The sequence below is a fragment of the Tyto alba genome, unplaced genomic scaffold, assembly GCF_018691265.1.
Source record: "Tyto alba isolate M040663 unplaced genomic scaffold, T.alba_DEE_v4.0 Super-Scaffold_41, whole genome shotgun sequence".
Taxonomy (NCBI): Eukaryota; Metazoa; Chordata; class Aves; order Strigiformes; family Tytonidae; genus Tyto; species Tyto alba.
Window position 1 is genome coordinate 7,260,804 of NW_024881317.1, and position 23,754 is coordinate 7,284,557.

The following is a 23,754-nucleotide window of genomic DNA, read 5'->3' on the forward strand; positions in this document are numbered from 1 at the left end:
AACCTCCCGTCTTTGCTGCCACAGCAGATCTGAAATTAAACAGCCCTTCCCACGCAAGGAAAGCGTTCGCCTCTTAATTCTAGCCCTGCTGGGGTAATATTATCCCAAGTCCCTTTTCCCTTCCTGATGAGTCTCTGCTTAACAGCAGACCCGGTGGCACCGGCAGCGATAACGACACCAGCAGGCAGTGGGTGCCAGGACACGGTCTCCACAGGGCTTGGCTGTCTGGAGGCTATGACCTTCCAAAAACATCTCTTTCTGTCCTAGTAACTGGTGCTTCTTCTCAGGCTGTGCATGCAGATACGGGCACAGACGTTCCCCTGGGAGCTCCCGTGCCACGACCTCCTGCATCACACCAGGGACAAGGGCTGAGGGGCTGTGGGATGAGCTGCCAACAAATCACCCTTGTTATACGGTGGTTTCCTGCAGCTCCTCGAGGGGGGATCCGCAGCCATTAAAGCTGTGGCCATGCCGGGCACGTGGCACTGGGTAAACGGCACCAGCTGATGGGGGGGAGGCAGAGATGCTCTCCTAGCACAGTGAAAACCAGCAGGTACCCACATGTTAGTACACTGCGTGCTCTCCTGTGGTGCTCTACAGTGAATTTACAGTATTTAACGAGCAGGAATTGCATCCTAACCATCTGCCTTGATAATCAGCCATTACTACTGTTTTCCATACTTTACAGATGGGGAAACTAAGGGAATGGTGTAAAGAAAATCCAGCTACTGGCACGCAGGCCCCTTCTGATCCACTTGTCACAGGAGTAAAATTGCTGAAAATAAACATTGGATCTGAAGAACGAAGCTGTATTCTGGACACAGAGCTCATCGCTGGTCACTGCCAGCCCTGCTGAAAAGGCTGCGTGGGTGGAGCAAACCTTCATCAGGAAGATGCAGATTCAGGTGGTGGCTCAGATCACTGCGGTGGGAAGAGCACGCCCACGCGACCTGTACAAGCATACCTGGCTGGAGAAGAGCCGCTCAAAATCCCAATACTTATACCCAAAAAAGCTTTTCTCCTGCAACTTTGCTGCCTGACACAAAAGCCCCTCCCTAAACTTTGCCAAAACTGCAATAAGCAATTTTTCCCTTTGTTCACCGTGGTTACACTTAAGGACGTGACCGGTAACACCCCGCGCCCCGCGGGTGGGATGGAGCTGCTAGCAGCCAGGCAGGCTGGAGCAGCCGGGTTTGAGCGGGGGGCAGAGGTGACATTATCCTTGTTCCCATGTCACGCCTGGGACTGCCTCTGTGAGCCGCTGATGGATTGGGCTGTCTTCATAATAGACTCGCCAGAAAGCAAATATCTGCACATACATAAATCATCAGCGGACTCCTGTAGCCCCTCAGCTAACAGATGTACACGGGGGTTGGGGATGGGAGGGCAGGCGCGCTCCTCCTCTCCACTTCACGCACCTTCTGTAGCGAATTGGGTGTGTGTCCCAGTGGGACGGGTCAGGATCTGCTGCTGCAGGTCCACGGGGCAGCGCATCTGCAGGGACATCGGTGCTGGGGATGGAGCAGTCACAGGGGAGCGTCAGAGCCGGGCGTGCACAAGCTTGGTGCCAGGTGCTTGAGAGCAGGAGCAATTTGGGGAAGAATCGAGCTTTTGCCCATGGGAGAGGCCAGGACAGGGTTTGTTTGCAAGAAGGCAAGCACGTGGGAAAAGAGGAGGGAGTGCTTGGGACTGGAGTTGCTGGGGGTTAATGGTGCACCATGAGAAGACATGGGGGGTGCGTTTGCAAGAACACTGGAGGAGCACTTGGCAGTGGGTGGAAGAGTTTGCAGCAGGGCGTTTGCATGAGAGAGCTCCACGCATGCACACGGGGCTGCAAGGCTGCGCTGCACTATGCGATGGGGACTCCAGCCCATTTCCCCTGCTCCGAAACCCCCTGAGACCCCCTCAGCCCCATCGTGCAGCAGGGTGCAGTCCCCTACCTTATCACGAAGCTGTGTGCATCGATCTCGGGGCCGCAGCCGCTGCTGAGCAGGACCCCCGAGTTGCCCACGATGGCGCAGGTGGGGAACTGTTTGCCCTTGAGGGGCGAGGTGCGGGGCAGCAGCTCGTACAGGTTCTGCGAGACATTCATGGTGCTGTCCCTGTCAAAGACGTAGTGGATGACGTCCCCTGGCTTCAGTGTCCCCTTCAGCACAGAAATGTCCTTCTCTGCATCCAGGAACTTCAAGATCTGTTTCCTGAGGATGTGGAAGAAAACAGCCCCATCAGTTGGGTCATACACAAATCTTGCTCCTGCCTGCCCTTGCTCCGTGGCCAGGCCCAGCCGACTGGTGCTCTCCAGGAACAGCTTTCAAACAGATAACTCCACCTTAACAGCTGCTCCTTCTCCACCCATCCCTTCCCAGGGCAGGCTAGCATGGTCACCCCACCAGTAGCTGGGGGGGTTCCTTCACTCACCCTGGGCAGAGGCTCTCTTTCCCCCCACCATGACCTGCCACCAGTGCACACGAGTTCCACTTGGCCTGGAAAATGGGGATTTTGTTGTTGCAAGGCCAGCATGTTCAGCTGGGAATTCATTTCCAAGCGATCGCTTACAGATATGAAGCCCAGCTCAGCAGGAGATAAGCCTTTTATTTATTTCTCGATTTCTTTAAATGATATACAGAGGCAATTTGCCAGCTTGCACTGAAGAGGACCAAATCTGTCTCTTGTCCTATAGGTAATTACCAGTACCTGATCTTCAAAGAGAGTGTCTGGTTGTGTCTCCATTTGGATGAGGCTGGTTTAATGTTGTGCTTAATGCTTTCATTACTTCTGTCAACAACAGCTGGAGACGAAGAGTCATTTATTACTACTTCAGCTCTAGAGAAAAGAAAGACAGGGAGAGGGAGAGAGACAGGATCCGTTAGCATCCCAATGGCACTTCTAATCACTGTCTTTGGCTCTGGCTGCTGGAATTCAAACTTCATCAGAAAAGCAAAATTGTAGTTATTAGCTAAACAAGAACTGAAAGCCAGTTTGTATTCTGCTACACTCAAGCAGACAGACACAAATCCTTAAATACCTGCTTGCTTACAAGAACACAGACTTACAGCCGGGCACAGCTCTACAGAGAACACAGTCTTACACACCTAGCTGTAGAAAGGCATGCACACAAAAACACAAGCAGGTTCTGCAAAGACAGGCTGGCAGATGGACACTTGCAGACAAGACACCCCAGAGCCCCAGGGAGCCCCCAGAATTCACCAAGACATTTCCTACATGGGCAGCCAAGGTTGCTGCCCTGTTGCCTCACGGTTGCACATGAGCACCCCAAAGTGGAGCCAGCTCAGCTCCTGGAGAGGGTTAAAATCCTCGTCAGAGAAATGCAACCTTCACCCAAAGGAGAAATTAATTTAGCTGAGCTGCTGGGTGCTGCTTGTGAGATTGGGCTATGAGCACCCCGTCCCAAACAGGGGGAGGCTGGCTTGCTGGTAACTTCTTCCCCCATTAGAAGACAGCACAAGGATTTCAGCATCTGTACCACCTGCTCCAGACCCAGAAATGAGCAGGCAGATGGGCAACAGCCAGATGCTGTGGTTTGGAGATGATCACTGGGAGACCCCAGCTTTTAATCCCTGCTCTGAGAAGCGAATCAGCCCCAGCAACTTCAGTGCCATTTACATCAAATGGCATGAATTAAGGGAGCCTCTGAATATCTGATTCCAGCCAGCCGCCCTCCAAAGAGAATACCCAAGTATCTCATCAAGAAGCTGAGCGTGTATCTGCAGCCCTGAAAAAACCTTCACACTTCAGAGCGCTCTGAAAAATACACAGCCAAAGCACTCGCTATCAGCTAAAGGGAATCTCCCTCTCCGGTGCAAAGGGCTTTTTCCGGCTGGGAAATGGTTTATAAATAAATATAATTATAAAAAGCACGTAAACCTCAAGGAAGGAGAAGAGTGAGAGATGTGGCAGAGAGGGCAGCCCAGGCTTATGGACAACATTCAGCTCCTGGTAGCACATCTCCACTCCAGGGAAGGAGCTCTGGAGGACACACCATGGCTCACACTATGTGATGTTTCAGAAAGGGAAGGAAACGTGTTTATAAATGCTGGCTGCCAGTGTCCTTGTGTGTATTTGTACAGTTCCTCTCCAGAGGCTGCCAGCTGAGGTTGTTGGATTTGTTTGCATCTTGTCTTTTGCCATATCACCTTGTGTCTTGCAAATACTACTTACAAGGTGTCAAAAATCATAAAGGAAACAGGGTAAATAAATCTTGGGAATAACTGATTTTTTTTTTTTTTTGGCTTTGTCCATTTTCTGTGTTTTGATCATGAGTGGTGACATCATCACAGAATGACATCACTCTTTCTCACGTGCTGTCACTAAGCTCTGCAGCCATGCCGCTTGGTAATGCTGGGCTGACATGAAATCATTGTAAAAATAACACAGAGAGACACTGAATGAAGCTGCGATGCCATGAAATGACTCTGCAATGGAACAACGTTACTGGAGTGCATTACGGTAAAACCGAATGAACTTCTGATGTCAAAGACAGCGATCTCTCTTCTAATAGCACGTAGTAAAACTACGAAAATGGCAACTCTATCACTGACTTATTTTAACAATAAGTAACTCTCTGTTTCTCATTCTCTCAATCACCACAACTTGCAGATCCTTGGTTATTTGCAAATGATTATTGCACTGAGCTGGGGGAAGGAGGGGGAGAAACGATTAAGAAAATGCAAAGCAGAAGTGAAAAGAAACAGATACATTTGCTAAATAAGAACAGCACTATCCAGCAAAGAGGAGAAGCAGATTAATAGCTGCCTTACAGCAAAAACAAATGAACACAAAATCTAATTTACAAACCTATTAGATTTGCTATGTAAGCTGTTCACAGCTGATCTGATTGTACCTCTGCCTCCAGAACTCCTGCAAGACAAAGGAAATACATTATTTATAAACCCAGCTCCTCTTTGCCAAGCATTGTTCAACAGTCAAGAGATCCTGCTCTGAAGGGCTCTGAACGGAGACACTGCAGCGACGTTCGCATCCCGTGCCATCCAGGAGGGAGATGTCCTGATGCCTGTGAAGGGCTTTTCACATCCATCGTCATTGCTGCCCTACTGCGACTGTAAAATCATTCCGGCAAAAAAGCTCCTAACTAACTCAATTAATAATACCTGCATGATCTAACCAGCCATCAAAGACATCTGGTCTCCGTCATCAAAGCAGCATGCAGTCTACAGGTTGCATTAAATACATCTCTACTTTTTTTTTACAAGTCAGGTGTTAGCAGTGCACAGAGAAGGTCTCCTCCGTCTCCAGGCTGCCAAGGGACCTTCCCTGTCCTTTTCAGGTGGGGACTGGGCTGAATGATCTGGACAGGATTCCCACCACTGTCTTCATCTTGGGCTTTCAGTTGAGACCACCCAACATCTCCATTTTATCCCGAGTGAGCCACCAGCTTTCTGGGTGACCCGCGGAGACCTCGTCCTCACAACACGTCTTCTCCTGACTGGCAGTGACCCTGGCCAGACCCAGGGTCCCGTTCCAGCCCCCTCTGACCCCATGAGTGCCCTGAAGCCCCTTGTCCCCACCTTTGGTGTAACCTGGCTGAAGCTACGAGGCCAACTCACCACAGTCATTCGCATGCTGGAGCTGAGACCTGAAGTGACAGCCTTGTCACTCCCATGGCCTGACACCACGGCACAAGGACGGGTGCCAGACTTGTCTGAGCAAGACCTCTGGGAGCGGAGAGCCAAAGCTTCCAGCACCTATATGATGCTATAATGAAGAGTAGGTGGGACCAAGCCCCTTCAGAAGCCAATGCCACCCATACAATGTGTGAATCCTCAATTAAAAATAAATACATACAAGTATTGGTCTGCATCTAGTTGGCTGCAGAGCCCCTTCATGCGTTAGCCTGCTATTTTCAAAGGGGTCAACAGAATGAGTTGCCCACTTTGCAGTGCTCAGTGGGAGCCGGGCTCCTAGTCAGATACATTTTAACTGCCACATGTTCATTGCTCTGTTTTATTGTTTCCATTGCACAGATATCCAAATGTACATGCTCATAAGGAGAAGCAAATTCTTTTCCAGCAGAAATACTGTTACCTGGAAATATATACCTTAATGAAAATGTATCTCAGAAGCATGTATTTCTACCAGTCCTGAAAATATCCCAAATGCATTAGACATAAATGGAAAAGAAATAGAGTGCGTTTGGTGCCATCAAATTTTTTTCAGACTTGTGGGATGTGATGTAAATCCCTTTGTTAGGCTGAGCACAGCCCTCAGCACCACATAACATCAAACCCTTGGAAATGCCGCGACAGTTGTCCCTTTCCTCCCTCCCGCTGGAGACCATCTATGGCCAAGTCAGAGCGATTCCCACTCCGACACTCTCCTCCTTCCTTTGACAAACCTGAGAGTCAGCAAGCGGTTTCATTTTCTGGTGCATCAAGGGAACAGCAGGACTAGCTTATTCCAAGAGCCTACTGGCATTTAACAAGCCTCCGCTTTAATGGGGTTCACCGCAGGATGTGGGAGCAGACTGGATTAGTGTGCAAACCACGCATCCTTTCAGAGACGTCTCCTCTGAAGGAGCCTTCCAAATGGGATTCACACTCCTTCACACTTGCTGTAAAGCAGACAGGGACTGGATTATGGGCTTAGAAAAAGAAATGCTACTCCCTGAATAAGTGCTCATTCACAATCTATGTGAAAGAAATTAGGAAGAGGACAAGACCTGTTTGCTCCCACCTCATCCATGTCTTGCGGCTATGGCAGGACTGAACTGAAGTATCACAACGTATTATTCAAATGTATTTATCCAATCTAACTTTACAGACTTCCAGTGACAGGTCTGTGCATGTCTCCTCCTGAAATTAAGGCAGGCATCACAGCTGGAGATGCTGGGTGTGAGGAAGACAAGCTGAGAGCACATCTCCCAACTCACTGTGTGCAGAGGTGGTGGGGGAGCAGACCGGCTGCCTGGATCCCCTGCCGAGGAGACCCTCAAGGGCAGTTTCAGGAGTTCCTCTTTCCCCCTCACACACCGTGAAAAGCGAAAGTTTTCAAAATATGGTAATGCATACAGAGCACAAAGTGTTCTGCTGTCATATGTGAACATGGAGGGGGTGGCTCATAGCTGGAGGAGAGAGCAGGGCTCTGCTGGCCATCTTCCCATGACTTGCTCCCTGGCACTGGGCTCACTGCTTTGCTGGCCAGCAGCAGCCTGGTGGACACCCGAGATGATGGCAAAGACACTGCTCCCTGCACCAGGCTTGGTTTCTTTCTCTGAGCCACGGAGATTGCCTGAAGCTGGGACATGATACTTGGCTGAAGGTCTCAGCTGGTTTAGTGAATCCTAAAATGCTCCTGCGGCTTCAAAACCATCAGCCTTTGGGCCTTTTGTGTCCTGCACTGCAACTTTTGGACATCTTCCCTACAATCTCCCTTCGTACAGTCGAAGACAACGTGCACTGTGAATATCATGCCATGGGGTGTATTGCCCTGTCCAGCCATCCTGCTCAGCTCAGCCCACTGGTGGGTACCAGCCAAGCAAATCAGCTGCTCAAAACACCCACAGTTTAGCCAAGAGTGGTATTTTCTAAGGTCTGCTATACTTCATTAGCAACACAGGCAAGCCGGTATCTCTGTACTGCTTCACTTCCCCCACCTGGAAGAGGAAAACATTAAGAAATGGAAGGCACTAATTAAGAGGCACATGTTAAAAACAAAAAGTCAGCCCATTTTATTATACCTTGCTGACCTGGATTTTCAAATCTTTTGGCTTCAAAAGGCAAAGACCAACCTCAATTAAAATTGCAGATGGGCATTGATTTTGAAAAGCTTTCTAGTGCTATACTGTGTTTAGACTGAATTGCCTTATTAATCTAGTTGTTATCAGTTTGATTGTATAGCCAGCTCCACAAAGTACCAACCTGATTCCTAAACCTATTATTTATAAAATGCTCTTCTTCTGACTTCTGCTGGGATGTTTTCCAGTGATAACTCACATCTTACGTGCTAATGCCATATTACTGGCTTATGCCATCCTTTCTCATTTTTGCTTTGAGATTTTCAAGCTGAATTTCCACTATCTAAGATATTATATAGGTCAAAACATTCTGTGCTCAGATGTAAAGTGACACTGATTCATATATCAGAGGATAAAAAAGAAAAATTGTCTTATGGTTCAGGTCCAAATTTTCTTGGATGAATAATTTCTGACAAATCAGGTATGCAAAGACTTTTCTATTCACCCACTATGAATGGGCTGTTTAGGGTTTTTGCTTCCCTTTTCATCGTTTCCCACTTTTTAAATGATTCTCTTAATTGTTGCTAGGTATGGTTTGGTCTTGCTTTGAGCAATTTCAATATGTGAAATCAAAGCTGCTTTGACTGAACAAGTAGGTCACACAGCCTCTTTGGGTGAGCGGATCTCTAAGAGCAGGCTTTATGCGTCCATATTCTCAGGCTTAGAAATTAAAAAATGTGTTTTCCATGGATATTTTACAATGCCCACCTCCAAGTCTTGTTCTCCCTCAGCATCTGTGACAGACAATGCGCATGGGAAGCAGCACAAGAAGCATGAACCAACTAGAAATTTCAGCTGTACCCAACTGCCCATTTAGCCACATTTGTGGAGTCCATTCTTGGTGGAACAAAATCTCTGCCTCTTCCCGACCTTGGGCAACCCAAGTCCTCCTCTTCTCCCTCCTCCACATAAAAGAGAGATAAAAATCCCTTGGGGGATTGTTAGGCAGAATTTATCCATCTGAATTCCTCAGAAAGAGAGTTCAGACTGCCACAGTTTTTATCTGAGAGGTTAAAATGATTAACACCTAATAATTAAGTTTTCATAACCTGTTCTTGTGTTAGGTGCATTTTATGATCCTTGTTTTACAGCTGAGACACTGGAGGTGAAGTAACACCAAAAAAAACCAGTCCCACAGGCCAGGACAGGAGCAGTCACTATGGGCTTACATCAGTCCTGTCCTCTTGAAAATGCTGCTCTTTACTTGCCGAGAGTGAGTATGGCTCTTGCTGGGTGAGAGGGTAGGACACATCACCCATAGGACCACGAGAATCGGTCTGAAAAGGTCTCACTGGCCTGAAAAGCACATGCAGCCCTTGGTCTCCTGAAATGGCTGCAGGCCGTACCCATAAAGGCAGTCTGTATCTATTAAAAAAATAAAATCACCACCGATATTTGCTTTGCTTTTTAAGGATTACTCTGAAGTTGTCCTCAAGACCAGAGTTTCTATTTTTTATCTGAAGAGCACGAGTGTGATGCCAGACCTGGTCAGGGACCACCCTCTCAAAATCACTGCCTGTCCTCCCGACCCACGGGCCCTCCCCGAGGCAGCTGGGTGGGGAGGGGATGCGGAGCAGGATGCTCACAGACCCTCTGCAGCATGCTGCTTCGTGGCCAGAGGGACCCAGTCACTGTAACTAACAGCTGTGGGGAAAGGAATACACTGCCCAGCCACTGGAAATGAAATACAAACAGATAGATCCCCCTCCTCCCAGACTTGATAGATTTGCTCCTGATGATGCTCACAGTGATATATAATCCCGTGTGCATTCATGGGCACAAGCCAGACCTTGCAACATCAGGGACTAGCTGGCACGCCACCTCACTAGAGATGGGCTTGGGTGCACCGACTGCCCTATTAAGTGAGTGAATTAATTTTGCTGACTAAGACCAGCACAGTCATTAAGCTAAGTCATGTGCCCCCCAAGTCCTCAAAGATGGGGCAGGATTCGCTCAGGCCAGTGCTGTGAAATGTGGATCAGGATACAGGTTTCAACGCTCCCTCCTCTTCCCTGAAATTCAGGGCTTGTGTTGAGACCAGCAGAGAAGTAAACGTGACTCCAGGGCTTTTGGGGGGAAAACAGCCACATTTATAAGTTGACTATGGAAGAGAAATAATTGGCTTTGAAGTGCCAACCTGTCCGGCCTGTCCCACAGGGTGGAGAAGCAAAGGTGTCCGAGGAGCCCAAATTGAGCAGGAACTGAGCCCAGAGGCTGGAAACCAAGATTCCTCAGGGACTGTATCCTGGTTTTCTATCTGCGCACCAGGGTCATGCTGAAAAGATGGAAAAAGGCCAAATTCATTGGCAAGTCCCCTTGTGGGCTTCTCACTTGACACTCAAGTGGCTTCTATGGGATTTAGGTCAAAGCCCGCCCATACCCATAAAATGCTATCACAGAAGAGACAAATTTGGAGCTGAAAGGCATCATCGCTGGTTAGTCCCACACGTAAATCAACTTGCAAATTAGAAACAAAAGCCAAAGCAGGCGAGAAGCGATGGGATCAGAGATGCATTTCTGAACCTCAAGATCATGTACTCCAACACAACATCGTGCACTTTCCCTAACACCAGTCTTCCCCCTTCCAGAAATGCAGCTCTCACTGGCTCGTTTCTCATCTTGCCTCCTTGCATCACATTTCATAACACACCAGGAGGAGCCAGGACATCTGACACTTGCAGATCATTCCCTGTGACATTTCACCAGTCGCTTTTGAGGCTTTCACCCCAGGGTGTGGAGGAGATTGTGATTAAGAGAAGCGGTGGCCATTGGGCACCCTTGCGTACCCACACTCTCCTGGTGAGCAAGGTTCCCTCTGTAGGGATTAATTTGGAAGACACTCCTAAAGTGTTTGTCTGCTGGGATGAAAGATCCTGCAATACATCTTGATGAGCCGTTTGAAACCGCGCTTCAATGTGTTTAAAATCTCACTTGTTCATATTGTCACAGCTTGGCAGTCTGGGTGTCAAAAATTTCCTAAATATCAGGTGCTATTTTTACTGCTCCAAGCTTCAGTCTCGCTATTGAGTCATACAACCTCATTTGGGAGACCGTGCCCGTATCCTGGCTTTCAGGAAAATCACTTTGCCCCACTGGGGTCCCGATGCAGCTCTGGTATATGAGCCACAGGGGCAGTGCTTGTGCAGCCAGGCTGGCAGTATAGCATCTTCCAGCAAGACAAGGAGACTCGGTGTAAAAGCGCCAGCTGACGGCCTCACTGTTGCTCACAGCACTTGCTATTAACCACCATGGGAAACGCAGATCTGTCAGTCTCATGCAAACCGGCACTGCTAATTTGGTCACCTCCTCCCATGCCCCAGTCCCATCTCCATCACGACCACAACAAGACGGGAAGGTCAGAGGCACTCTGCATCCCTACCTGTCAGGTGGTAACCGTGGCTCCACATCAGCTCCCGTGTAAATGAGAGCAGAGTTTGGCCCTGAGATTTCTGCCTGGCTGCAAATCACCGTGTGTAATTATTGCAAGCGTACGCTGAGGGCGCAGGAACCAAGACACATGAGTTTGCAAAACAGAGACACCTATCGTTTAATAGGGAATAAACCAATTAGGCTGAAATGCTTATGTGACAAAATGGGTGAAGAATCAGCAGGAACGGCGCAGCTCTGACAACTAAAGGACACGAGATGACACCCATGGCAGCCTGCCATCAGGATGCTGCCTGGGGATCACTGCACTGGGGTAATTGGAGCACCACAACCAAATCCCTGTCCCTGCCTTGAGCTACCTCACTGAAGGACCTGTAAGAGGCAGGAGGATGCTTGAAGAAGCCTGATGGTTACTGCTGGGTACTATGGTCCGGGACGCTCAGGCTCTGTCCCCAAGCCAGCATGAGCCTTCCCTGAGCCAGAAAAGTCTCTCTTGCACCTGTAGAGTATCAGGTCTCACGTCCACATGCGTTTACCATAACGTCACCATGGCCTGACTCGATCACCCCGTGATGCTCTTGTTTTATCGCTGCTCTAAAGACAAAATACTCACACGCTCACAGGGCTCAAATGTCACACACTTCACCTCTCTCCATCCTGCATACTGGCAGGACCTTATTCCTTCCTTCATCTCAGGTCTTCCATTAGAAGTTTATTCCTGGCATTGGTTCAGTTTCTTTGGCTGTGTTAAGGAAACAGCCAGCAAAGAAAAAGACATTGAAGCAGGTAAAAAGGATCCAGTGAGGGGCTTGGGATTGGTGTGTGAGTGTGTGTCTGTATTTAGCTTTCCCGTTCTGGAAGGGAGTAGGAAAAAACCCCAAGAGCCCAGCAAAGACCTAGAAAGGAGCTGAGACAAAAGCCTCACTGCTTAAAAATTGTGCCTACACTATACATTCTTCCTGAGAGAATTTTTTCATGCAACAGAGCAGAGCTATCAGGGAGTGCAAACAGCAGAGCATCAGTCTTACAGCAGATCCTGCCATGCTGAGAATTCACGTCCCAGAAGACAGAAATCCCAGTGGCTCCGGCAGCATCTTGGATGTCATGTACCTTGGGAAATGGGAATGGTACAATATGAAAAGATGCCACGTCTGAGGGCCTGTGGGTCCGTGGGCTCATCCTCTCACATCCACTTCTTGCCTATTTTTCCCACTGCTCTGCACAGCCCCTTGGAATACTCAAGGTCTCATATGGTTTCTTCTTTCACTGCTGACATGGATGCTGAGGACCTCTCCTGGGCAGTGACATCCTTCTGGGGTGGTTCTCCTGCATGAGCATCCTCAAAATAACATCTGGTGCCTACAAAAACAGGGCTTGAAGCACCCCACAACCAGCAACTGCCTGAGCTCTTTGCCCTCCATTACAGGTACTCAGCAGCAACGAAGCTCTCCCAGGACCTTTGCAGGGACTTAGTCTCCAGATGACGATGTCCTGATGCTAAATATTGAAAAGCCAATAGAGGTTTCAGAGCTCGGTCTCCTCTCTCCTCCCCTGGCTATAAAGCTACACCGTGGAAATCCAGGAGGCAGTAAGAAGGAAAAGTTTAATTACCAACTGAGCAGCTGCTGGTTGACAGTCAAGTGTGCTTCTGGGTGTCTGAAAAGGCACTGGAGATGCCTTATTATGATGCTTAACTTTCACAGGGGAAACATGTCCCCTGTCCTAGCTGCTGGCCGAGAGCTGAATTATAATCCTGAAGATGCTGGTAAGGCCTGGGCTGGGAGGTGGTGGGTCACGGTGGAAGATCCATCCTTCGATCTGGAGCTGCCAGACACACGAGTGATACCTGGAGCTCACCGTGATGCTGTTTGATTGAGGGAGGCCTTGAGAGAGCAGCTCAAAACTGTGTTGTGAGCATGACCATATGTGCTTTTAAAAGCAGCCCTGCCTATGGAGAGCGCTGGATGAGAAGGGACAGCGTGCTCAGCATGCAGATGGCCAGCCTGGGTGGTTTTTTTGTGCTTGTTTGTGACATTCCCAGTGGATTTCTGCATGCAGTAACAAGGACTTTATTTGCAGTAGCAATAAGAGAGTCCAGCACTTAAATTTGGAAAGAGCTGACCTCGTGCACGAGCAGCCAGTTTGATGAATCAAACACCGTGCAAACAAGGAACCTCAGAAGGGTCGATAGCGGGGCCAGCAGAGTTAGTGGGATCAGAGCGATGAAGCTGCTGACTGGCTGGCGAAGGGGAGCATCCCTAAAGCTGTCGGCATTTCTGCCTTGTAGCTTTACCCCCAAGAGCAACAATCACCCCTGGGCTGGTTCAAGGGCTTCTAACAGGCGGGGCTACCTGATGGGAGGACACAGCATTTGTGCTGTGGCATCACTTGCTGCTTCAGGAGGACCGTTTTGGTCCCACCACCCACACACTGAGCACCTTCACCACGTGCTGCCCTCCAGGCCCATCTTCCTTCCTGCTCCCAGGCTGCCGTCAACCTGGATCAGCCCCGCCGCTTTCCGACAGGAGCCAGCGCTGCTGTTCTTGATGAGGATGCATCTCCCAAGGCCGACGCCACCACCACCAAGGCTGCTGCTCAGCCAAGACAAGTTGTTTAGATTTACAGTGGGAACACAAAGGAAAAGGAGCTGTGAAGATGCTTTTTTTTTTTTTTTTTTTTTTTTTAATTTCTTTTTTCTATTGTATTGCAATGGGCAGAGCTGCTGACACTAGCCTGCTCTGCTGTGATGTTTGCTGAAGGACACCTGAAACTGTGCTGCTACAGTGAATTTACTGTGCCAGGAAACTCATGTTTCCAGAGGCAACTGGGGACAGAAACTAGGGAAAAGTCAAAATAATTATTGTCTGATGTTGTAGTTTGGGCTTATTTCTTGCTGCTGAGAATGACCCAGGCCCAAGTAAAACAAATGATGGAGGCAATTAAAAGTAGTCTGTCTTTTGAACAACTGTTTTTCACAGCAACTGTGCCTGTAAATCTATTTAAGTAGTGCTGGTCTCAGGGATGAAAAAACAAAATACCTGTAGCCTGAAAGCCCAAGGAAAGATAAGGGAGCTCCTGTTAAATGCTTTCTGGGGAGATTGAAAGCACATCTGGCATGAAAATAGGCACTGATGAGCAGATGTCCACACAGAGTAACCATGACTGCTGCAGAGAACACAAGAGAAAACTGACCCCTTCATCCATGTCTGGGAGAGGCCAGGAGGGCTCAGGGTGGCAGCGGGATCTGCTGTGTCACTGCTGGCCGTGGGTACAACAGTGGCATGGAGGAGTGGGCACTGTACTGCCAAATCACTTAACCTCCCTGTTAGCTGCTCAACAAGTCTTCGCTAAATGATCCAACATTCGCAGCTCCTTGTTCTCCGCAGGGAGAAAAAAAGGTTTCCTTTGCTTTCCAGACTGGAATAGTGCATTTGTGGGGTTAGAGATGGGAAACAAAAAGCCCACCTGGGCAAAAGGGAAAATCGAAGTCCTTGCAGGAACTGCTTTGCTCTCCTCATTGCACTGGTTGCTGGGGGTGGGACTGGCCATGACTTCAGCAACGCTGCACCCAAGAAGCGCTGGCTGGTGATGTGCATCCTCCTACCACAGGCACTGCCCTCCTTGCTGGCAAGCTTGGAAATTCCCTCCTTGGGGGCCTTGCAAGGTGCTGACAATCAGGGCGGAACCAAAGAGCAACTTGTCACCAGCTGTACTGGAAAGCCCTTTGAGGGACTGGTTACGTTCGTGGCAGTGGGTTTTCTTTTTGTTCCACTGGTTTGCTCGGGGGTCACCTAGTGCTTTCCATCCTGCTGCTCCCAGCCCTCTTGCCCGACACCGACTCCCTGCAGGTACCACTGCTCCCGCCATTCCCTCAGAGCTCAGGTTAAGGAAACAAGCTATGGAGATTCATCTGTGTCAGCCTGCTCTGGGCAGCAGCACAGGGGCTTTGGATACGTCTTTGTGGCAGCCACCCCTGCTCCTGTCAGGCAGCAGGAGATGAAGAAGCACTTTACAGGGAGGAAGGAGAGCTCTGCAGCCAACCTGCAATTGGCTGCTTGAGCTCAAGTTATCATCGGAAGAGTTACAATCAAGCCTACACTGAGTATTTTCTTACTCAAATCAGTGCTCCAGCATTGTGCTTATTTTCCAGCCGCATGTATCATGGGGGGTTTGTTACAGCCCTGCCATAGACAGCAACTACAAATGTCTCTCCATTGGCCCCATTTACGTGAAAAGTTACAGGGTGTCTGTGGGCTTCTGTCCTGCAGAGAGGTATTACTCCTCCAGACCAACCCAGATAATTGTTGCCTCGTGTGTACCCACCGTGTGAGTGCACAAAAGTGTATGTTGGTATAACAGAGCACCTTTTTTCAACAAAACTTTCTGGTGGAGAGCCAGTCTTAAACTAACTCTGGGTGAGGCATTGTAAATCACAGCCCGAAAGACCTAAGCAAGACATTTATACTCCATGGACCAACCTTGACAAGAAGTGTTACGACTACAGCACACTACAGACCACTCAGAGCAAGCACATCAGCCACCATAAAGGACACAAAACCTCTTTGTGGCTTTCCTGAGCCTCTGAAAGGCAGGCGTTAGAAAAGGGCACATGAGGAAAAAGTAGCAATTTACCGACAAGCTTCCAGGCAGGCCAGCAATATTAGATACTCCAATTCATCACTTAAGAAGAGCAGAATATAATTCCTCTCATAATCAGGATGGAAAGGCATGTGGTCTGGACTAGCAGAGAAAAGGTTGACTCCTATTAAGACCAACCCATTACCAAGTGTCAAGCGCTCCCTAAGATGGCTCATGCTAATTTGAGAAGTCACCTGGTGGCAGCAGGTCACCAGCTCCCTCTACAGACAATCAGGACACAGCCGGACCCCTGCAGAACGCCTACAGCAGATGCATAATAACAAAGAGTCCCTTTAAACTGCCACCAAAGAGCAGAATTTTCCTTCTCGTCACCAGCAATAATTATTCCACTCAGTGCTGAGTCCTTTGTCATCCTCCGTGGCAAGAGGTCTGGCCCGCTCCCCTGTCCTGGGGCGGATGAAGAAATGGCTGCGATTGCATTAGTGTTCCCCAAGACAGACGTGAATGTGTCTTTTGTTTCCTTCCAGGGAAACAAAGAGCCGGAGCCGGAGCAACGGAGGGAAACGTAGGCGCCACCGGGCTGCAGGAAAAGTTCAGCAGCCCGGAACCAGGTGGTTGTTCAGAAACAAAGTGCCAAGACCATTCGCAACAGCAATACCTCACTGCGGCGGCACACGCCGGCGAGCGCGAGCCAAGGCGAGCGGGACGAGCGCCTGCCTGCTCGCTGGCACCGCCGAGCATGCAATTCAAGCTCTGCATCTATAGGTGAGACATAGATAGATATATATATATATGTGTGTGTGTGTAATGACAGCAATGTAGCAGGATGAAAGCCCGCGCGCAGGGGTGGCTGCAGGGTGGGAGAAACAGGCTAACAAGAGAGACAAAGCGTTGGGAGCAAGAAACTGCTGAATTTTCATCCTTGTCCTGACACCTCTTTGTTTCAGTATCGCCTGGCTGCAGGAGGTGGTATAGGAGTATCTGGAGGAGCAAGATGGGACTGCTTAAGGAGCAAACATCTTTCTCAGAAGCCTCTGGCAGGCAGAGCAGCTCCAGCTACCCTTGGCTCCCACCTTCCTTCACCTGCAATGCCGGGAACTTACTGACCAGGGAAACAGCATGAATTTTTTTTTTTAATTTTTTTTTTTTGGTCCTTTTGCCAGGAATATTATATTCTTACTTTGTACCTAATTAACGTTTTGTTCTTTCTTTCTGCAGCTTCTCAGTATTTGTAGGTGAGAGAAATATGTTCCCCCCTGCTCCCACCCATATGAGGCATATTCTTCCAAAGACAATCCAAATCACAGGCAGGGGGCAGGGTATGTGTAAAAGTGGGCAAGCTGTTCACTCCTCACAATAATTAGAGAGTGTTTCAATGCCAAGGAAAAAGAAGAAAAGAGTTGCACCTGCCTGCATTTCCCAGCCCCCTGCAGTGCCGTGAGCCTGCCAGGAGACACCTGGCCAGCTCTTTGCTTCCCTTAATGCTTGGGCTGCACTGACCAAAGTGAAGGTGGTCTATGGGGTGTGGAGGAGGATGCTGAGCCACACGAACCATCAGCCAAATATTCCTTGACCTGGGGGAGGGCTGTATAAATAGTCAGTACCTCCCAAACCTCTCAGAGAGAGGAGCTGTTCCCTCCTGGACGCACAGAGAGTTTCTGGAAGACTTTGGAAAGGTCTCTTTCTCTACACTGTTGTGCACTTTTGCTGTCACACGGTCCCCTTCACCTACAGGACCTGTTTGCAAAAGATGCTGCTATCATGTGGCCCTCAAAGTTGAAAACACTTTATCATCCCCTGACCTGTCATAGACCGGGCATTCCGCTTTTCCACATCTCCCCAGAAATACACTTCAGCCAGGTCAGAGCACTGGTACCAGGGCAGCACACATGGATGAAGTGTTCTTTGTTCCAGGCTCCTGTGCCAAGAGCTTATGGTGTAAGATGAACTGTTTGGCCCCTTGCTTTGTTTGGGATGAAGGAGCTCATCAAACCCAAACCACCTTGGAGATGCAATGGGGAAAAGAAGCAGGTGGGAGAGGGCAAAGCTAGAGAAAAGGTCAGTTTGTCCTACTTCATGATTACTTCATAGAGCAGGGTCCCACCCTTGCTCTGTGCATCCCTGTATCAGAAGCACAGCTGTTATCCATGAATGGTCTGGGACTAACACACAGCAGAGGACAGAGGATTGCAGAACCCCTCCTTCCCGCCCTGGGGTGTAGGGTGCTCCTGTCCTTTGCTCATTACCTCGTGCACTACACCTTCTGAAATGCTGTGTGAAACAAGCTGCTCGCTGTTTTTGCAGAACTCATCTGACCCTGTTGCCATCTCTGCCGCTGCACTGCTTGGCAGTACTTCCTTGGAGGAACTACAGCAACAAACTCAGATGCCAGGGCTCGACACCAGCAAGCACCCAATTTCCATACAATATACAGAAAAGAGGAGAAAAAAGCCACAACACTGAGAATCCCTAATGAACCAGGGTGAAAAACAGGACAAGTAAGTAACAAAATAGAATAGATTTTCAATAAGGGCACAGCAAGTTCTAGCAGACAGATCTAGCAGAGAGACAAGGAGAAAGAAGAAAGAACAGAAACCGGAAAAGAAGATGTGAGGGAAGCGAGGGGATCAGAGCAGCCTGTCCGATGGGGAGGATGCTTCAAAAGCTTTTAATTTCCTTTATTATTATATAGATAGTGCCAGCTCCTTGCAGAGTGACAATTCATCTAGCCTAGTAACCTACAGTCTGGTGCTGGATGTTTCTGGGCAAGGCTACTGACCTTTAAGCACTTCTTGCCTGTGGCACTCAGTATAATGTAACAATGAAACAATGACAAACATCACTGCATTTCATTTACAATTTCAGCCTCAAGCACCAGGTACTTGTTTTGACTTAACACCCTGGGCAGTGCCACCTGCTCCCAAACAGAAAGACCTTCTACCATTTGGGCATGATAAGCGCACCCCACATTTTTAGAATTTTCATTTGTTTTCCCACACTGCTGTAGTGTTTTCCTCAAGTTAACGCGAACCCTCCTCTCCGCATTTGTTCCTCATCCCCTAAGTTTCCAGGCAGCCCTCGGAGATGGGGTTTATGGGGTGGGTAGGGCGTTGCTCCTCTCCCCAGACTTTGGGGCTGCTTTAGCCCCTGCCACACCGGGCACCTACAGGTGAGCACCCACATGGTGGGTGACCGGGAAGGGGTGACCAAGAAGTCCCTGACACAGCCCATGTGGACAGATAAGTGGGTTGAGTTCTCCCACCTTGCTCCACCACCCCCACCCAACTCGTCCCTGCTCAATCTCTCCCACCCTGCAGACCGGTCCCTTATCCATCACCCCCACGGGCTGGTGCCCATTCCGCCACGTCCACCCAGACCAGCACTAGCACCCAAGCCCCCTGGGCTGCAACTTGCCCCACCACCCCCGGCCAGCTAACTGCCTGCACCGATATCCCGCTTAGGGACCTGCTCCATCAGTCCAGCGATACCTGAGCACCGCCCGTGCCCAAACCCCTCTCTCCAGACCACTGTCTGCTCCAAAACCTCTAATCAGGCTGGTACCCGCTCCAGCACCCCTATCCAAACCTGTACCTGACTGAGCATCCCTAGCTGGACCAGTACCTCGGTGTCTCTATCGGGACCGGTACCGGCTCCAGCATCCCCGCCCGGACCGGCACCTCAGGGTCTCTAACGGGATCGGTACCAGCTCCCCCCACCCTCGCCCAGACCGCCGTGGCTGCCCCCCGTCCTGCCCGGCAGCGGGGCGGTCCCACCCGGGGCTGCCTGCGGCTCCGCGGCGCTGCGCGGGAGCGGAGCGAGCTCCCTTCCCACTTCGGCGCGGCAAGAAACCGGGAGAGCCGGAGACAAAGAAACTGTCCGGGCGCCCGCCCTCCTCCCTCCTCCGCCGCCTCCGCCTCCTCCTCCTCCGCCTCCAGCACCCCTCTCCTCCGCGCCTCTCCGCACCGCGGAAGGGGGTGTATGTGTGGGGGTGTGGGGGGGTATTTACCCGCTCTCCTCCTCGATCTCGGAGATATCGGCGAAGATGAGGAAACCCACAAGCAGCGTGAGCAACGCCAGCGTCCAGCCCCGGCACGGCAGCGGCATGGCTCCCGGGCTGGGGCCGGGCCGGGCCCCTCCGCGCCGCTCCGCGGGGTGCGGAGCGCGGTCCCGCCTCGCCGCCGCCCGGCGGGGCCGCCCCGCCCCTCGGCGCCCGCGGAGCGCCCGGCCCGCCCCGCCCGCCGCGGGGGGGGGGGGGGGGGGGGCGGGCTCTGCCCCCACCGCCCAACTTCGCGGGGCGGCCCCTCGTCCCGGGGCGGGGGGGGGGGGGGGGGGGGGGGCACAGGGACCCGACCGCCGCCCGCGGGGAAGCGCTTTTTGTTGTCGCTTCGCCTGCGCGGCCGCGGAACGGCCCCTGCGCTGCGCGCACCGGCGCGGTGTGGCGGGGTCAGTCCTGGCTTGCAAGAGGAAGGGCGGGGGGGGGGGAAAGGGCGCGCGGGCGGGTGGTTTCTGCCCAAAAGGACAAAAACTGTAATAAAATAAGACAAAGCGAACTCCTGTTTGAGATGGTGGTGACTGTACCTTTCCCTCTCTTGCAAGGTGCAATAAAGCAGATGATCTGGGATGGAAAACACGGTGTAAAAAAAAAAAGATGATGAATAATTAGCCACACCTATCTCTATTACTACTAATTCCTATTTTAGTAACAATAATTCATTGCATTACTATAAATACTGACTGTCATAATCACACCAGTCCTGCCACAACTCTAAATCTCGCTGGAGTTTGAACAGGCGGAATTTATCTAAGCACGAGGGGCTCTGCTTCGGAAGGAGTTGGGTGCATCTCTGTCACACCGACAACCCCTGCCAGCAATCTCCTGCAGAGCTACTGCAACACCCTGAGATTTGGTTATGGAGAGAAAAGGCTGCAGTTTCCATCCAGAAAGGGAGATGGAAGAGTATGAAAGTTGGGAAGAAGGAAAAAGGGACTGGCTGGATCAAAGAATGGCCAAAAAAAGACCAAGAGGTCCTGTCCCCATATCCCTGTTATCTGTTAGTCCAGACCCAGCCGTGGAGAGGAGAGGCCGGCTGGGGCAGGGTTAGGCAAGGCCAGCCTGGCAGAGTGTCTCCAAATGCAAGCATAATTCTTTCGGACGAGAAAGTTGCTGAAAATCAGAATATCTGGTGATATATGCACCGCCGAGCTGGAGAGGGATGCAGTGGATTTATAATGCAGCAGATAGAAGAAGCACAGATGTGTTGAGAGAGAGAGATACTAATTGCTTACATATTTAAAACAGCATCTTTAGTCTGAATGGGAGGCACCATTAAGCAAAACAGAGCTATTAACTGGGGCCACTTGGAAAGCTGCCATTTTCCCTTCTGTGCACAGCTTTTTGCATCAATACAAAAGTAGGTTGCTCAGGGTGTGCTACACTGTCAATGTTGTGTGATTCCTACCGAGGTGCTTTGCATGGGGGTAAGCGTGTCCATACGTACAGGAAGGCATACTCAGCGGAAGACTTTTCTCTTTATCAGGATTAAATTGTGGAAGGAGCCTGTTATGGACGATGTGCTTTCCTGGGGATTCTGAAACTCTTGTAGAAAGAGGAGACAAACAAATCACTGTTACATTTATAGGTAAAAAATACAACATAGGTGAGACTGGTACAATTACACTATAGTATATATGGCAAATTTACAGTCCAGTATACAGCTTTTATAATAGAGCATATTCAGTCCCCTGGGGAGAAAGTGATTTTAGGTGGTGTAAGTAGCCTCATAATTTATCTTCTGCATAAATCTGAGAAAAGCCTCATTTTCCTTCTGTTTTATTCTTCTTGGACTCCTTTTGCTCACCTTGTGCTGGAGTTTATCAGCAGTGTGACTGGCCTGAGGATGAGGAAACAGGCTTTGAGGTGACCTTGCTGGTGCAGGGACTGACATCGGGGTTTCCCGAGATGCAGCAGGGCAGAGCACCAGTCCCCTGTGATTCGGGAGCACCACACCGCAGCTGGCTTGCACATCCTCGAGAATACAGATGGAGATATCTGCTCCTGCATCTTTTCCAGCTCCATCCCAGGTGGTGTTTCAGCTTCTTTTGTCTGATCTGTTTGTTTCGGTTGCCAGTCACGGTGGTGATGTGCAGGAACAGAAATCTCGATGGAGGCTGAGCAATAAGTGGGGCGATCATTTGGTGACTGGTGGGAGTCGGTTTGCCTGGATGAGGACTCTCGCAGGGGCAGGGACATCCTATCTGCTGAGATGCTGCTTCTGCTGAGGAGTAGCTTGTCTTCAAAGACATGCTGGGATTTGACTCTGCTCCTGCTTAAGTCAATGGAAATGCCGCTATTAACTGAAATGAAAAAACCCCTCCTTGCAGGGTGAGCTGAGAGTTAAGCTTGATGCCCTTCACTGAAGAGCTCCACTGCTAGGTGCTTGCACAAAGAGCTCTGTGAATCCTGTACTTGGTGTCATCTGTTGCTTTATTCCTCTGAAAGATGTAGGTCGGACAGAAAGGTCATTCTTCAGCTGATCAGGCTTCAAACATGGGGACTAGGACCTTGAAGTACAGACGGTTTCGAATGAGGAGGCAGCAAGCTATATGCAAGGTGCAGAAACAGTGCAGCTTGCTGAGTTATTTTGTAATCAATTAACAAGGCTGTATAACATCACCAAGTGTGACTCTGCGATAAAAACCTAGAGATCTTGTTGCACTGCTGAGAACTAAGTTCTGCACAATCAGGAGTCTTACCGTAGTGATAGAAAGAAATTAATACAATAGGTACTGACTACAGGAGAGGGTATTTTACTCTACATTTGCTCCAAGTCCGTCCTTTACAGCATCCTGGCCAGATTTGGGAGAGGAAGAGATAATGCACCCTAGTTTCATGCATTGCTCATTATGCTGAAGAACTGCAAACTGCTTTGGAGCAATTGCCATAGTTCCTCAAGTGTTAGTCATTCTGCACATTCAATTTGCTATGAATCCTCACATGATTCAGCCTAAACAGGTGCATAAGTGTTGCAGGATTGGGTCCGTAAGCGTCCAGAGCCTCAATTTTATGTCTCATTTGTAAGATGGGTTGCAGGAAGATGAGAGCAAACTGCCACAAATATACTGTTGTGGTAGAGTAATATGTTCTGAAACAGAATGAAAGGCTATTATATCTTCTAGTTGCTAATAATTTGAGGAAATAATTCTGTATCCAGAACATTTGCAGTAAATACAATAAGGTGTACTTAAAAAAAATATCTTAGCATAACGGCAAAAGTAACTGCAACAGAACAATATTGCATTTTGCTGCTTTGAAGGGAGAAGAGAAAAGAAATGGCATTTTTACATTTTCTTTTGACCTTTGAGAAATACCAGGAATATGTAATAGCCATATTCACCAAAAATAGCTCAAAGGATTCAGAGAATAAGAGTTAAACACCTAGGGACATTTACAAACAACTGTCAGAGAGGAGATGAATTTAAGATGTGGGTATGAAAAGCACAGATTCACAGAGACTGCAAAAATAATACATATTTTAAATGCTTTTAATCTATGTGAGAAACATCTCTGGGAAAGGTAGTGACTCCTGAACAAGCAAAAGAGGGATGAAAAGATGACCCATGAGGTCTGTGCCATGCAATGACGAATGATAAGACCCGGTACAGCGAGAGGTCTCGGGGGACCTTTCTCCATCAAATTCGTAATGCTGTAAAACACACATAACCTTTATCATATCTGTCAGCCAAAATGAACAAAGTTTACAGCCCATTTTATCCAGCTAAACAGTACTCTGATGGGACGAGCGGGCATGACAAATAGTCGCGATGTTTCATTGCCTCATTATTGGCAATGAAACTGCCTCGAGGTGCTTTCTCCAGTGAAACTCCCCAGTCCCTCCTGCAAAATCCAGGTGACTCCCGAGGGGCATGAAGTGTCTTTTCTTCCCCAGTAAGTTCATTAACAGGAAGGAAGGATTCTGGTTCAGTAGGTTTGGTGCCCT

The 23,754-nt window shown here is 49.5% G+C and overlaps 1 protein-coding gene across 1 annotated transcript in view; it reads right to left on the reverse strand.

Moving 5' to 3' along the window:
* The window catches only part of ST8SIA2 (ST8 alpha-N-acetyl-neuraminide alpha-2,8-sialyltransferase 2), a 32,795-nt gene extending 12,853 nt beyond the window's left edge, over window positions 1–19,942 (reverse strand). Inside the window, exons 1-4 of the mRNA XM_042804353.1 lie at window positions 19,764–19,942; window positions 4,816–4,878; window positions 2,695–2,823; window positions 1,941–2,198 (exon numbers count right to left, since the gene is read on the reverse strand). Coding sequence (XP_042660287.1) covers window positions 1,941–2,198; window positions 2,695–2,823; window positions 4,816–4,878; window positions 19,764–19,861 — 548 coding nt within the window. The 5' untranslated portion in view covers window positions 19,862–19,942. The remainder of the gene's footprint in view (window positions 1–1,940; window positions 2,199–2,694; window positions 2,824–4,815; window positions 4,879–19,763) is intronic.
* Between the last annotated feature and the right edge of the window lie 3,812 nt (window positions 19,943–23,754).